Source organism: Rhea pennata, chromosome 8 (genome assembly GCF_028389875.1).
Source record: "Rhea pennata isolate bPtePen1 chromosome 8, bPtePen1.pri, whole genome shotgun sequence".
Classification (NCBI taxonomy): Eukaryota; Metazoa; Chordata; class Aves; order Rheiformes; family Rheidae; genus Rhea; species Rhea pennata.
In genome coordinates, this window is record NC_084670.1 from 30,010,064 (window position 1) to 30,026,555 (window position 16,492).

General features: G+C 47.1%; 1 protein-coding gene across 2 annotated transcripts; it reads right to left on the reverse strand.

Annotated features, from left to right (window-relative positions):
- Positions 1 to 12,027: 12,027 nt before the first annotated feature.
- On the reverse strand, positions 12,028 to 16,039 carry LOC134143586 (zinc finger protein 501-like). 2 transcript variants are annotated; one of them, XM_062581729.1, is made up of 3 exons: positions 15,953 to 16,039; positions 13,925 to 14,067; positions 12,028 to 13,795 (listed from the first exon to the last, which is right to left on the reverse strand). In XM_062581729.1, the coding sequence occupies exons 2-3, from the start codon at positions 13,971 to 13,973 to the stop codon at positions 12,804 to 12,806; spliced, it is 1,041 nt and encodes a 346-aa protein (XP_062437713.1). In that variant the 5' UTR covers positions 13,974 to 14,067; positions 15,953 to 16,039; the 3' UTR covers positions 12,028 to 12,803. The 2 variants fall into 2 exon arrangements, with proteins under 2 accessions (XP_062437713.1, XP_062437712.1); XM_062581728.1 differs by having other exon boundaries at positions 12,028 to 14,067.
- Positions 16,040 to 16,492: the final 453 nt, after the last annotated feature.

Below are 16,492 nucleotides of genomic sequence, written 5' to 3' on the forward strand. Positions count from 1 at the left end.
TTGGCAGCAGACCCCACAGCCCTCCGACACCAACTCCAGAGAGAAACGTGTCTGCATGTCTTTGGTTTCCTGTATATTCCCGAAACATTAATTCCTTTAAGTTACTGGATCTAGAGCATCTCTGAGACACATATTGTCATTTATCACTTGTAAGGTGTCTAAGTGAGGAAAACCACAGGAAACGAGCACATGGAGAGGAGGCAGCATGACAGCAACTGCTTTGTCCCGCGTCTGCGTGGTCAGCGGTATTTTGCTTTGAACCATCCCCACAGCAGTCAGTGAAGATGCTCTTGATAAGCCATCCTTCCAATGTGCTCCCTGTGTTCCCCAAAGCAGGCTGATCTTCCCCTGTTGGCAGGAATTATTTGCACTTGTTGAAAAGCCCTAATCAGCAGCGTGGGACCAGAGACTGCTCCGTACTGCTATGCTGAAATACTGCTTGCTGTAAGGACTTTGGGGGTTTCTTTTCTTTTCTTCCTTGCCAAGATTGTCTTGTTTTTGCAGCTGTCTTTGGGATTCAAGAAAATGATCCATTAAGATCCTTTGTATACTAAACATACACACACACACACACATATATATATATATATATATACACACACACACCTATATAACCCAGCTGCAAACAGTATGGCAGCTAGGATTTGCAACACGGGCCTTAGGGCAGGTTATGGCTGCATGACACAAGATGCAGACACAGGTTCAAGTGAGTCTCATCTTCCCTCCACCTATCCCTTCCCTACTCCCATTCTGCTGCCTGGGGCTGTGCTCACACAGGGGCTCAGCATGCTCACAGGTCACAGCGCAGCCAGTAGCAACCCTAATCCAGGCTTCAGGCTCCAAGTCCCACGCAACCCACTGTGTCTGTGAAGAAAAGTACCAGTGAGTAGCAGCTGGGGGGATGGACTTGTCAAGGCCGCTACAGGCTGGATGGAAATGTGGACTGTTTATTTCCAGATGTAAAGGTAGCAAAGCAAGTCTGCTTCTGCAAATCTCAGATAAAACAACTATATCCAGAGAGTCCTCAGTGCTGAGATGGTCTATGAATTGAGTCAGCTGAGAGTAAAGGGAAGAGTTTTGGAAGTTGATTCTGATTCCAGGGAGGAGAGAGAAATCTCCACTATGAGGGATGGAAATTTAAGCAGGGAGGGAGTATTGCTGCAGGAAAGCTCCTATTCCAAAGACAGACAGAAATACATTGGTTGGACTGGAGGAGAGAAAGAATCTGCTCATGCAATGGCTAAGAAACAACCAGACAAAACGTGTCCTGAAAGGGAAGAAAAGCAGTGATTTAGCGCAATGCATCAGAGTCAAACTGAAGGTCATAGCATGATGTCCTGGGAGGAAGAGGAGGGGAAAGCAGCCAATGAGCAGTATTAGCCTTGGGCACTATCCCAGTAGAAGCGGAAATAGCATCTCAGAGGCAGGAGAGGACAAAAGCATGCTGGTAGGTCTTCTAGGAGGCACAAGTTCATGCAGCAGAGGGAAGGGAGCCCTGGGCGCTCGACCGTGGGAGGCTGCAGAGGGAGGAGGAGAAGCAAGCGGCTCAGGCAGTGAGGCAGGGCAACCTTGCCGCATTTCCCAGGTTGTTCTCTGCGATGGAGGCAGCAAAGTTGGGGAGAGGAAAGAGGCCCCACCTCCAGCAGCTCTGCAGCTGCTCCGCTGGACAAAAAGGGGTGAAACGGACACAAGCAGGCTCGCATGGTCTGTTCTGCACCAGACCCCCTCACCCTCCACGCAGGGGCCAAGCGGCTGTTCCTGCCAGGGACGGCTGCCCACCAGCCCCGCTCGCCCATGCTCACCCAGCAAGGTAAGGCTCTGCCACTTCGACCTGGGCACAGTGGGGGAGCAGTGGGGGAGGCAGGCCCAGAAGCGATGGGAAGTACAGGTGGGAGACCTCAGGGATAGCACAGCCCAGGAGCAGCAGAGGTCCGTCCCCTTCTGCAAGGATGCCTCCAAAAGCCCCTGGTGTCGCACTGTAGACTGAATCTGGATTACTGTCTCTGGAAGGCTGCTAGGGCTTTAGAGAACAGGTTCACCCTTGAGCAGTAGCTTTAAGTCTTAATGCAGGTCCTCTTCCATCCCCTTGCACCACGTAGCTGTAGACTACAGCACATTGGACAGCTGGTATGCCACTGTCCATAGCTTTCCCCCTGAAGAGCAAATAAATAGCTAACAGCAGTCTTGGCATTTCCCAACCCCTGCAAGTGCAGACTTGCTAAGGCTGAGCCGGCTGGCTTGAAATTATCCAGTAGTCTCTGAACAACGGAGCTGGGGCATACTAGTAAGTCAGCACCCAAAGAAGAATTCACTGCATCTCCTGTTAGTGACAGTAATGGTCCTTTTCCCTTTCCCTGATGGGGTTTGCAAATATTTCTGTATTCTTCATTCGTATGTATGTATATATTCCTCGTAACTGACTGCTCAGGCACCCTAACCTCACTCTCATCTCCTCAGTCTTGCAGCAGCATGGGAGGCAGGATGCACTTTGCTCTCTGGACTCCTCATGCAGCATGAGCTCCACAGACTATTTTACAGTGTTCATGAGACCAGAGCAGAGCCCACTGACCTGCCCACAAAACGGCAAAGAGCACTGCTGAAAGTAAAACAGATGTTTTTTTCAAAGCATCACTCCATTTGACCAATGCACTGAGTCCTTGATGTCCCAGAAGCACCAGGCTTGCAGCATGGTGATGAGGATTGTAACAGCCCCAAACTCCATTCCTGGGCTCTGCACATCCCACAACATCAGGATAGTGAGTAAACCCACCACTGAGTGCTGTCCACATCAGGCTTGTGGTCAGGGTGTGATTTTTCTTCTCTTTAGATGTTCTGCGATAAACAAGGGAAGCAGAAATGTGATTGTGCTGCTGCTTCTGTGCTTAGGAGCAGGAGGCAGCTTGGTATGCCAACATCCCCTGTTGGCACCATGCAGGGCATCTACTCTGCATGACCCAGCCTGGAGGGCTAGCAGGTAGCCTTCTCACCTTTGTCACAGCTCTAGATTCCTCACACTCTTGCTACTTTTATTTCTCTGGAAACACTCCGAGTGGCCTGTGACCTTTATTAAGATCATACTATTTACACTACATTATTCTCCATTAACATCAGGGAGTTGATCCCCAGCTCTTTCCTCTCTTGGATCTCCCAAAACCAGGAGAAGCTGCTACAACTCAGCTGGCATTGTAACATATTCAGTCCTTACCATCAAGAGAAACAGTCATTGGATTTGTAACCTGGCTGATCATCAGGGCCTCTGTAATTAAAAATGCCTGCATTTTGCTTCCTGGTGGTTCTGTATTTAAGAAAGCAGAAAAATAGTTCTGAAAGTACAGGAAAAAAAACATGCAATCTTTCAAATAGGCATTGTAGCCATTAGAAGAAGGAAAAGGCAGATGAGATTTAAGTGTAAATCATTGTGACCAAAGACAAAGGGTGTTACCCTGAGAAATACTTGCCTGCTTGCTTTCTGCTCCTCACATCTCTCCTCTCCTGTTCCAAAATCCAGGTCAATTGCATCAAGGGCACTGGTGGCAGAAGCGCCTTAGAGAGGGCTGTGCCTGATACAGACGTGCAGCATGGCAATACCAGCACACCCCAGCCAGCCAGACCAGGAATATGCCTACCACAGCTTGGAGGAGAGGATGGGGTGTCTGCACACACCACGTGGGAGCAAGGCAGATGGCAACACTGATGAAGATGAGGAAGCCAAGGAGTGCAACCACAGTGGTTTGGAGAACGGCTCACCCAAGAATGGTGAGAGACTCAGCCTGGTGCCCAGGGGCACTAGCCCAAGAGAGAACATGCCCAGGGAGCTTCCACGCCGGGAAAGTGGGGTCTTCTACGAGACCTTCATCCTCACCAATGCCAATGGCATGGCCAGGAAGCTGAACTTGCTGATGAGCCTCCGTGCCTTGAGTAGTGAGCCCAGCTGTGGAGAGCTGCCATGCCCATGGCACTCACCTCGGGTGGTAAGTGGGGGTGCTAGGCCCTGTGCCAGGGGGCTGCTCTGCCCCAGACCCTTCATGGACACCATGGTGACCTTGGAGAGTGACTTTGAGGAGGCATCTGGAGATGCCCTCTCTCGCCACATAGCCTTCTTGAGCACAGAGGCCAGCCAGCCTTCAGAGAAGCCCCTGGCACTCAGCAAGGCCTGAGGGGTAGCTGGCATCACCCTGGACAGGCTGGGACCCGCAGCGGAAGAGCAGCCCTACAAGTGCCTGCAGTGTGGGCGGGCCTTCAAGAAATCCAGCAACCTGCTATGCCACATGGAGATGCACAGCGGGGCCAAGCCCCAAGCCTGCGAGCTGTGTGGCAAGGCCTACTTGCACCAGGGCACACTGCAGCAACACCGCCGGGTGCACACAGGCAGGCAGCCCTACACGTGCCCCTTCTGCAGTCAAGGTCCTTGGACCTCCTGGTCCTTGGACTACTGCAAGCACATCCGGACCCACACGGGTGGGAAGCCCTACTGGTGCGCCGAGTGCGGGAAGGCCTTTGTGCGCTCCTCCGACCTCCACAAGCACCAGCGCAACGTGCACCGCAACAACAAGCCCTTCCCTGTGCCAAGTGCCGGCACACCTTCAACAAGCCCCTCTCCCTGCTCTGCCACCAGCAAAGCCACTTAGGAGCCACGCCGCTCCCCTGCCCCGACTGCGGGAAGGCCTTCGCCATGGCCAGCCGCATGGCGGAGCACCGGCAGGTCCACACCGGCGAGCGGCCCTTTGCCTGTGCCGTCTGCGGCAAGGCCTTCGCCAAGTCCTCCAACCTCTTCGAGCACCAGATGCTGCACACCCGCGAGCACCCCTGCAAGCGCCCTGAGTGCGGCACGGCCTTCGCCTAGTCCTCCTGCCTTGCCCGCCACACGCACACCGGGGAGCACCCCTTCACCTGCGCCCACTGCGGACGGGCCTTCGCCCGCTTTGCCACCCTCCAGCAGCACCAGAAGGTCCATGGCAGGGAGAGGGCCCCTGGTGGGCCACCTCCATCAGGCCCCCAGCAAAGGGCAGCCCTGCAAGTGACTCTGCCGGCAGGCCCTTGACGCCCTCTGAGCCCTTGACCTAAGGGCGCTTCCAGGCAAGCGGGTACAGGAGGAGGAAAACCAAGCTGGGGGGGGGGGCTGGCAAACGGCCACGCTCCCCGATAGCGTCTCAGGGGGCAAGGAAGAGGCAGGAAAACTTTTACACCCCGCCCTGTCCTCCCGGGAGAGTCCCTTTCCAAAAGAGAACTGCACTAAGTGTTTTTACAGCAATAAGTTGCTTTCTGAGACCAAGAACAGGGACTAGACAGTCGGTGAAATGGCTTTTCTTGAGTACCTGATATCTGAGCAATTAAAAGAAAATTAAACCCACATTTCTAACTTGCCATGTGAGAAAACTGTGCAACAGTGAAACAATTAGAAGTTAGCACTGAGAACACGCTGTTCTTACCAGCTTGTTACAAAGAACAAAAGGGCAAAAAGCATCTCAGGCCTCCTCATTCCTTTTTCTGATTATTAATCAACAGTTATTGCTGCCTCCCCAAACGTTGGAACCTAGAGGTTTTCCAAACGAGGGCAGAGATATTTAGTGGTCAGTGTCTGGCTTATCAAGCCTCACTGGTGACAAACACCATTTTGCCAGTCAAGTCCCCTGCTCAGTTATTCATACAAAGTGCTCAGAGCTTCCTGTTTTGGTTTACAAAACTTACCTGAAAGGTCTTTTCAGCACTTGCCAGGAGCAACCCCATGACACAGCTGCAGTCCCATGCCGTTCTGCCTCTCGCAGCTGGCATCCTTCAGCTCCCCCATTGCACCTATGTGCTACAGCAGCTGCAGCCAAGGCTCATACAGGCCGGGGAGGCAGTCGGCCGAGTGGGAACCAGTTCAAGAGTACCCTTGTGCTGCTGGGGCTCATGTTAGTGTCTCTCATGCTGAGTGAAGCTGAGGATGTCCTGGGCTGGCATTCAACTCTGTCCTTCTGGAAGGGAGCAAAGAGTGTATTTTAGGATGAGCATCCCTTTTCCATGCAGCATGAACAGGTGAGGGGCAAAACCCAAAACAGCAGTGGGTTTATGGTGCTTCAGCCTCTGTATTGTTCTGCTTCAGCCTGACTCATCTTCTCCTACCTGTAATTTCTCTTAGGAAGGGTTTTGGGACCAGTTTGGAAAAGTAAGGAAAGACCATGCTAAGCTGACTCCAGTCATTTCCACTGCTAAGGGTGAGGGTTGTGTTTCACAGGTCTGTGCACAATCAGCCAGTAAAACCTTTACAACCCAAGACAGGTAAGTTGCTCAAGAGATTTTCCTGATGAGAGAAGCAACAAACAAACAATCAAACAAACAGAAAAACAAACAAACAAACAAACAACAACAACAAAAAAAACAATTAAAGGCAACCATGAATTAAAAAAGAAAAGGTCAAAAGATGGGAGAGTTCACAATGCACTTAGCATCGCTCCATCACTCAATAATGCTCTGCACTAGGAATTGCTAAAACGGCCCCAGGTTTGCTTCCCCCTTTCGAGAGTATAGATAAAACAGACCAAGTCAGGCTTTTTCTTCCTCAGAGCTGGCTGTCTTCCAGAGCAGAGGTCTTGGACCTTCTTTCCTTAGCAGGTCAGACTTTTGCACTAATATTGCTGCCAACATTATACCCCTGTTCTTTGGGAGGAAGTCCTGCACAGCTTGGATGTTGCTTGTGGATTTTTCATTCTGTCCTTCACAGTGGTGAAAGCCTGCTGTAGACCTGAGCCCTGGTCCCAAACTACCAGACTGTGCTGTGCTTCTGAAAGCATGTAAACCGATCTGTAAATGACATATAAATGTGCTTGTATTGAATAGTATTGCAGCTGCCAAGGATTGACCAAGCTGGTGAGAGCCTAGCTTTATTTTTCACTCTTGAAATGTTTACTGTTCATGATGATTAAAAACTAGATGCTGTATAATACTATATGAAAAGAGAAGGAAATAATGTATTTAAAATTGGGGGTATTGCTTTGTATTCACATAAACTTCCCAATTCTGGAGCTATTTTAAATCTGCTGTAAAATCTCAAGTGAATACAGCAGAAATAAATACTCTATATCTGCTCAGGTATGCCATGAGCCATCTAAAATTAACAATCTCTGGTGCTTTCAGATCACATGTGTCACTTTGTGTGTCTTGAGTAAATACAGGTATCTGCACAGATGCAGTATATTTTACTGTCTATTACTGTACACAGTGAATATACAGCAACAAATGTCCAGAAGAGAAGCAGAACAGGAGGCCCTGCAACTACTCAGAGATGTCCTTCTGTGTTCACAGGCCAGAAACCTCATCCCAAGCCTACAAGGGCTTAGGTTTGGTATGCAGTATGCACAGATCTGATGGGAGGCTTTGCAACGAACCTGCAGGCAGTCTTGCCTCAACACAGGTTTTACTTGTGGGACCAATACCATCATCAGAGATAAACATGAGGTCTTCAGCCTTTTCCCATGTTCTGCACCGCTATCCTGCTAGCAACCACAAGCTAACCTGCTGGTGAAGATGATGCCTGTGAACCATCTCCCTGCACTCAGGAAAGGCAGCCACTCAACCTCCCAGCTCTCTGAGAAAGAAACATCCTGGAAGTCCATGGTAGCAGAGGAAAAACACCCTCAGTCTGCTGGACTTGGCTCCATCAGCTAAAGCAGTGTGGTGTAAGTGCCCAGATTTTCCCACAGTGCTCCAAAACAGCTGTGTTTTCTAAGCATATGTAACATTGTGTCAGGGAAAGTACTGCCATGGGGTTGCACCGAGCTGTATTACCTTTATTTTTAACAATGCAAAAGTCAAGGTCTTCCTTTTTTCAGGCTCCTGAGGCAAAGCATTCTGCACAGTCAGAAGACATGTTTCTACAAGCAAGCAAATCCATCTCATTTTAAAGAAATAAGGTAGAAATATGAAATCTAGTTAACAATGAGTCCATTAGCTTTTAAAACAAAAATACCAGAGTGTAAGTATTAGCAGTCTTCCTGGGAGGTTCTGCAAGGAAGGCCAGTTAAATTACCCTTTAAATTTTGGGGTAGGAGGATTGAACGCTATGCTACACCTTCTGATTCTCTTTTCCAGGCAATGAAAACAGGTCATGCATCATCACACTTACCAAACAAAAGTCTTCAGACCAAGCTCTTTAGCTCTGTAGTAACTCTTGACACTCCATGTTTTGTAGCCCCTCTTTCCAAATCACTGTCAGTCCACTGGGGAAACCAAGTGAACCCATTATATGTCAACAAAGAATCCCTGCAGTGCTGCCAATACCAGCGGTATTTTCAGGATAACAGTAATGGCCAAGATCTGAGGAAAAAGAAAACTGGCACAAGCTCTTTCAAACGGGAAAACAAAGGTTGGACTCTATCTCAGCGACCAGGTCAGTAAACCAGGATGACTTCTGGAGTAAAACTTATCACACTTAACAAAGAACATCTTTGCAGTGAGGAAGATGTTTCTCTTCAAAATGTGCCAGGTAGTTATCAGGAATAGCTGCTAAATGGCAAGTTGATGGACAAATTACCTTGCTGTCACCTGTGTGTGGCTCTGAGCCCAGAAACCTACTTAGCCTCCCTTGCAGTCAACAAGACCTATGTTGTCAGCTTGTACAGAAACAGACCCGCACAGAGCTAATTACTACTCTTGCCTTCAGATTTAAAGACTCTAGATAACAATTAAGATACAAACCTTAATGAGAAAAGGAGTTGATAGCTGTGTTGTTTTCTTCTACTAGATAAATAAGAGGAAAGAGATTATACCTGATTGCAAAAGCACATTACCTGAGCACACTCTCCCCTGGAAAAAAAAAAAAATCCCAAATGGTTAAGGGGTAGCTCAGAAGTGTGATGACCTTGCTGTCAGTGAATTTGTAAAGAAAATTATCAGTTCACTGTAAAAATGAATTTGTAAGCGAGTTGCACTCTTGCAGAGATCTGCACGTTTTGTTTTATAAGGTAGTTCCCATTCAGTGATTGTTCTTTTAAGGTGACTCTAATCTTGCACAGGCCTACAGATTCCTAACTTCTCCAAATATCTGATATAGCTGGAACCATCACATTTAAAATACCATTTTCCTTTCTGCTTCCAATACATTACCCTAGTGAAACGTTACTGGTCTGCTGTTCTGTTGGTCAGATCTCAGCCCCTGCTTGTTTTCAGTCTGCAAGTGGGAAAACTACAGTGGGCGCTCCTTATGCTAACAGAATCTTTATTTTACAAGATCAGAGGCAGAATCTTTATTTTACAAGATCAGATGATGAACCCTCACTTTAAATAAAAGGTGCTTACTCCAGAGATTTCAATCTCCTTTGCTGAAATCAGTTTAAAGACGATGGATTGCTTATGCTCCCATGCTTATATCAAAGGCTCCTGCTTCAGAACCCTCCACACGGAGAAAGGGCAAACACTGTAAAAGGAAAAAGATGGTATGCATAGAAGCAGAAAGACGATACAGAACTAGCCTTTCCTTTGCGCAAAGTGCTACGTCCTGCACAGCCACAACTGCTCCTGATGCTTAGTATACTTCAGCAGATCGCAAATGTGTAAGGCCACTGCTAGATTTCACTCCAAAAGCATAGGCGTATTTACCATGCAACACAATTGTAAACAAAGTGAGAAAATGTTTTTATAGCTTCCAAGGGCTGGCCAGCAACTCTAGGCGAGTGAGTGCCAGGACTCCTCGGTGCTGGAGCTATTTTAACTTATCAGTCTTTTGCTATGATGGAATGAGCTGGGGAGGGGAGGGGACAGGAGAACTAGCAAAGGATACTTTTACATTCCACCGGTCACAAGCACTAGCTAAAGACCAAGAGCACTTGCATGATCAGGATCCCCTGCCGATCTTGGAGCTCCAGCCCTGAGCCTGTGTCCATGGTGCTTCCATGAATGCCCCGAAGATGAAGACTTGTGAATGAGTCCTCCTCACAGCACAATGTTAGCAAAGGGAACCGCTTCTTCCATGGCTTTTAGGCAAAAGTGAGCTAAGAGATACCGTGGCTAATCTGCACACAGAAAAATGACTTCTGTTGAAACCACGTGTCAAAACCTCTCTAAGGAAATACGGCTGCAGACAAATTACATTTGATCATTAGCTCTCTTCCCATTTTAGCTAGCTATCATCATAATTGGCTATGTCTGTTGTGGCCTACCAGCAGCTGAGGCTTCCCCTATGACACACTCAGGGCCTAGGAGAGTTTTCTCAATTTACATTAAAAACATAAGGTGCATTGCAGATGAGACAATCTCTGGTTGCAATGGATTTCCCATAGCTTGTGCAAGAGTTAGTGGAAGTTTCTTCGAAGAGGGTTCAATAGCCTTTTCCCAGAAACCATCACACATTTTAATTGCTCCCTTCACACATTCAAGCACTTTACATCCAAGTTAACATTCCAGGCAAGTAGCTTTTTAATAACCTTTTAGTTAAGCCTAGTAGTTTTCATTTTACCAACCATTTAATTTTCCCATTAAATAAGCCTTTGTTCAAAACATTTTCGACATTATGCTCTTACAGGTATGAATTCCATCAAGTGCTAACCCCAAACAGCAGAATAACTAGATGTCTCCAATTAGTGCAACTGTCTAATCAGAACAGTCACACAACATAAAGGCGTGCATACTGGTGCAATTTATCTGAGTACGGACCCGCCCCCCAGCAAGAACTCCGAATACCCAAGGGAGATGGGAAGGGAGCTGCTGGAAAGGGTACAGTGCAGCTGACAACTTCAAAATGAATTTAAGAGGACAAGGGTGAAAACTGAGTGCATGGTAGCTTTGGGGGTAGCTTTGTCACTGTGCTGTTCACCCTTTTGCCAGGTTGTTACAGATTATGTTGAACAGCATGGCCTCTGCTGAACACCACTAATGACCCCTCTCTGTAGATCATTTCCTTTTGGCCAGTAATTTTTCCATATGAAGATCTTCCCTCTTAGTGAGGCTAAGCATCCCTCAGTTAAGAGCCTTTGGCGAGGCACTCAGTCAAAAGCCTTTTGGAAATCTAAAATCGTACTAGAACTACTAGAATGGTCCCTCACAGCAGTAATAAAGATAAATGACACACAAGGTACCTTGCACTCAGGTAGAAGTACCAGTGTTACAACAGCACATCGTTTCAGAGAAAATATAAGATTTCCCTAAAAACTGGCATACAAATCAGATCCCTAATTCAGAGACTTCTTTGTGGAATGAAATTAAAACAACGCGTTAGTGAGGCTGGAAGAGCTGGCCTCCCATTCATGACAAGCTAAACTACTGCTGAGGACAGTCGTTCAGGTTGATTTGAGCCACGGACCTCACAACAAATACTATAGTGACCACACTTGTAAAATGCTTGCTCTGCTGTAACACAGATGGAAGGTGCTGAGCAGACATCACCCCCACCAAACAGCAACATTATTAATCCAAGTTCTGAGACATGGTGCTTGGATATCATTTCTATGTGGGAATCCAGGGGAATGCAACAGTTATTTTTTACTCTGTTAAATATGCAAACACAATCAGTACTTTACATTAAATAGCCTGGTACTAAATGTAAAGGTACATTACCTCAAAGTTTAACATTCAGTGCACTGAAGAAATTCATGCTGAAAATGCACAACTCATTAAAAAGAAGTTAGTGAAATTATGGTAGCTGGCAGCAGGAGGAAGCAAAGCTTTCTGACACCGAAAGGAAATTGGTACTGTGATTCAAGGACAAACTGTTTGATCCTAGCACAGTGATTACTTGCAGACTACTTTAGGTGTCATGATTGAGTTTCAAACGTAAAAACCCTGCTGATATAAGTGAGGCAACACAGAACTATCGTCTGGGTATTTGGCAACATCTGGCCAAATTTGAAGAGCTAGTTGCTAAGGGAATCTTTCTTCACTAACCTTTTGAGTTCAAATCAAAGCAAAGAGTCCAGTAGACACTCTGGGTAGTACACAGACATCTGTATACATGTCACAGAACATCTGAATCAAATGCAGTCTTCCTATGAGACACTTCCTTATCTCTGAGAAAATCCAAAAAATCTTTGTATCAAAAAGATTCCTATGCAATGATTAGCAAAAGGTGACTTTAATTTGGTCTTTTTCCTGCTCTTTGTCTCAGCTGGACACAGAGTGCACAGTTCCATCAGAAACACAAATCTGTCCAAATCCCCCTCAACAACATGCACCATCATAGCCAAAATAAAGCTCTCTTTCCATTATTAACAGTCATTCAACTAATCACACAAAAGTGCGTAAGGGATCAGTATACCCTTAGATCAAAACATTTATGAAATACAGCTGATAATGGTTCAATTTATTATGGAACTTTTTTTTTTAAATAACCAATAGGATACTTCCCCTCCAAATAAAAATACCTAGTAAGAAGAGAAAACTCAACAGAATGCACAGACAGAAGGGATATGTGGGCACCTCTGGACCATTCTGCCTTTGCAAAGACCTGCAACAACACATAGCCAAACCTAGAGCTGAAGAACAATCTTACTCCAGAGAGCAGGGACAGTTTGTTCAGTGACCAAGACTGCAGAGGAAAGACCCATGGCCCACACATGCTTGCAGAAAGCTCAACTTGATGCACCTCCAATGCAGCTAATAAACACAGCGGTAATGAAGTTATTTCTTCATACAACGCCAGCGTAAAGCCAAGCAGCATAATCTCTGTCAGAGCAAGTTGCAGAGCTTGCTACAAAGTGGTGTTCCCCACTGTTAGGAAGTGGGATCCAGACTAACTATTGCTCATGCGATGAAGTGCTCTCTTCAATCCAGTTAGACAGGCCACATTCAGGTAAGAAGCAACCAAGGCGATCACAATCATAACAAATAAAGTATTACGATTTGTCCAATTTGTGCGTACGCTCGTGCCTTCGTAGGGTTCCAGACTCAGTGAAGGAATGACCACAGTAAGCACAAGAATAGGGCTTCTCTCCAGTGTGGATCCGCTGATGGCGCTGGAGTGATGCCAGACGGGTGAATGTCCCTCCACACTCCTCACAATAGAAGGGGCGCTCCCCAGAGTGAGTCTGCTGGTGTCTTTTCAGCCTGAGCAGCTGCACAAATGCCATGCCACATTCTTGACATTTATAAGGCTTGTCTTGCCGGTGGATCACCTTGTGTTTGGAAAGCAGGTTAGGCTTATCAAAACCCTTGCCACATGTTGGACAGGCATAAGGTTTATAGTCTTCTTCCTCAGACTTTTGGTTTTCTGTACATGGCTGATCATTATACTCAACACTGTGTTGGTTACGGTGCACTATTGACCATGGGTTCCTAGCCATGCCATTTCCTAAGATCACCATGGAACGCTCTATCTTGTGTACATTGCGTAGGTGCCTCCAGACATCAGCCGTGCGGATGAAACCCTTATCACATTCTGGACACTTATGTGGTCTGTCACTAGAATGAATGAGTTTGTGCATTCGCAAATTTGCAGCACGAAAGAACTCTTTGCCACAGACAGGACATCGGTATGAGTTTTCCACAAGATGGATCTGCTTGTGTTCCCGCAGCTCAATCATACCCTGGAAAGAGGCACCACACTTCTTGCACTGATGAGGCAAAGGTTCCCCAGAGATGGGCTCCAGCTTCTCCTCACCAAAAACGTCAGTAAGAACAGTGTTTTCATCATCATCACAAAGCCTTCTCTGTGGTTTCTTGGGGCACTTAGAGGAACAGTGCTCTAAATCCTCATCTTCACACTGCAAATCAAAGTTGGTACTGGAGGTGACAAATACACCAGATGTAGTCTCACCTCGTTTTTGGTAGTAGGTCTCATAGGTCTCTTCATCTTCACACTGCAACTCCACAGGAAGCTCCTGTTTACCTGAAGGTCCAGCAGGGTTGCAATGAGGAGCAGATCTCTGTGAGCAATTCATGTCTACCTCCTTCTGGAGGTTAGATTTGTGGCCCACCCATTTATTGGTCTGTCTGGAATAATTTGAACACTTCTCACCTGTGTCACATGTGTTATTCTCAGAGTCCCAGTCTGCATTCACATCCATCTTCTGATGTGTATGTTGTGTTTATCTGTGTAAACTAAGATCTTCAGGTCTTTCATGGTAAGCACATCTCATTCTCAGACCTCTTCAGTCCTCCCTAGAAAGCAACAAAAAAAATTACCAAGTGATTTTCTAATATTAACAGAGAATAAATATATATCATGCAGTAAGATTGTGTTATAATTAAAAGAATGGAACAGATTATTAGTTATGCAGTGGGAGAAGCAGAATCATCATCTATGGTATATGTGGAATATATACATTCAGCATATAGAATACACACAGAATATGCTTTAATAAAGTTAAATCCTGTATTATAATCCAGTTTTTGCTACAATTGTAGATTGTTAAGCAATTTCCATTTAAATTCACTTAAAAACCAGAAATCTTAAGAATTTTGGGGTCAAAACACTTTAGGCTGTCCTGCACTTATCTCCCTAGCTGCCTCACAGCAGGTCTTTTTCTCAACGATTCACTTCTCATCCTTGCTTTTAAAATGCTATATATAAACTAAGGGTAGCAGTCACACGATGTTTTCTTGCGGGAGCTGGTTAGGTAATGCAACAAGACCCAGCAACTATGTTAACCACATGGCAAAACCCAGAGCAATCAAAGGCTCTGTATGGAAGGGCAGGGGGTCTGATTCTCATGTGCAGCTCACCAGGAGTGGGAGCGCTGTGAATGCCTTTAGCCTCTCATCCCAACCACTGTTGTAAAGTTCGCAGTGATCGTTCAGGTTCCTGTGCAATCATCAGCTAGCACTACACAGTGAAGAGAGATGTGCTGGAGCCACATGTAAGCAAAGGCATAAAAGAGCAGTCTAGGAAGTTTGCTTGTCAACCTTCCGGACATCAAAGCATGGCTAATAAATCTGCCACGGCTGACCCACCAGAATAAAATTCTTCAAATTCTCTGGGTAAACTCCTTTTGCAAACTTGCTTTGCTAGCAGAAATAAGAGCAATGATAATTGCTTTGAAACACCTGTTTGAGTCACAAAGTTTCTTGTGGGGAACAGGCAAAGAGTGGGTCTGCAAGAGGTTTCCAAGATTTGTCCCAGAAGCCTCTATTGACAGCAGATCCACATGGAGTTTTCAGTCGCCCAATTTTAAACCTGAATTTGGCTTGAATTGCTAGTCTAACCTTAGAAAGTGCATTTTACCCATCCTCCAATATTAATTTGGCTGCTCTTCTGACCTCCGCCATCTCCTTCACACCCACTTTTTTATATTCCTTTTACTCCTACTCTATCTCCATTTCCTCTTGGCTGCTTTTGTTTTGGTTAAGGCTTCTCTGAATACAAGTATATGTATATACACACATATACACATATATGTATATATAATGCGCATGTGTAAATACATAAGTATGCATGTATTTCTGTATTTACATGTGTATGTATGCATAAATATAAAGATTGTCTATTTATTTTTAGTAGGTTTAATTAGTAATAAAGGCATTACAGCACTGTGCTTTAAGTGAAAGATCTTATTCATATCTCAGAAAGGCCAGCTTCATTCAAGATACAAACTGAGCTTTCTTCTGCTGCGATCCTGAAAACAAGTCTGAATTAATTTTCTTCATTAGTCACTGTCTGGAAAACAATGGGTCAAGTCATCCATCAGCTTCAATTATTCCCATTAATTTAGTGGCACCTGCATGAAAATAGGAACTATTTTCCCCTCCAGCATGGGGCCGAGTATCTCCAGGAGAATGCCTTCAGCTTGCCTGTAAAGTAGTGGGTTGGTTTGCGATTTCTGTTGCTGAAGATAAACTTTTCAGGGAAGGCTTGGCTTAATAAAACTCCCTGAGAAAGGCCATTAGTACCAGCCCAACGCAAGAGGACTTGTAAGCGAGAACATACTTAAATGATGATGTAAGCTTAAAGAAACCGCGGTTTTTCAGGTGCAGACAGACAGACGGGTAAAGCAAGCCCCCCAGCCCAGCAGCCCGCCCGCCCCGCGGACCCCGCACGCCTTCTCACCCGTCGCGCCGCCGCGGAGCCGGGTGCCCTGCGGGGAGGCGGCGCAGCGCCGGGGCAGCCGCCGCCGTCCCGCGGGGGACGCGCCGGGCCGCCGCCGCCGCCGCTCCGGCTGGGGCCGGGGCCGGGGCCGGGGCTGGGCCGCCCCCTGCGCCGGCGCGCCCGGCCCCGGCCCCCGGCGCGGCGCAGCCGCAGCGCGCCGAGGCCGCCGCGGCGCCGGCAGCGGGGCGGCGCTGCAGCAGCTCTCCTCGCCGCCCGCCCTGGAAACGCGGCGCTCGGCGCGCCCCAGCGCTGCACGCTCCCGGGGTGCTGCAAAGCCGGGCGGACCGGGGCAGCCAGCGTGGAGAGAGGGGGAGGAACCCGAGCGACGCAGGGCAGCGAGGCCGACAGCTGCACAGAAACGTCCAGATGTACCAAGCTGTTGCTTAAAATGAGCTGGTGCCCTCCTTGCACACACCCCCACTGCAAGGCTCTTCCAAAACCTCGGTCCTCCAGAGGCTTCCAAACTCCATTTTACAGTAATTCACATTCCCCCCCCCCCCC

Coding starts and splice junctions, on each gene's coding strand:
- LOC134143586 (XM_062581728.1), bottom strand. CDS start 13,973: ATGGATGTGAATGCAGACTGGGACTCTGAGAATAACACATGTGACACA.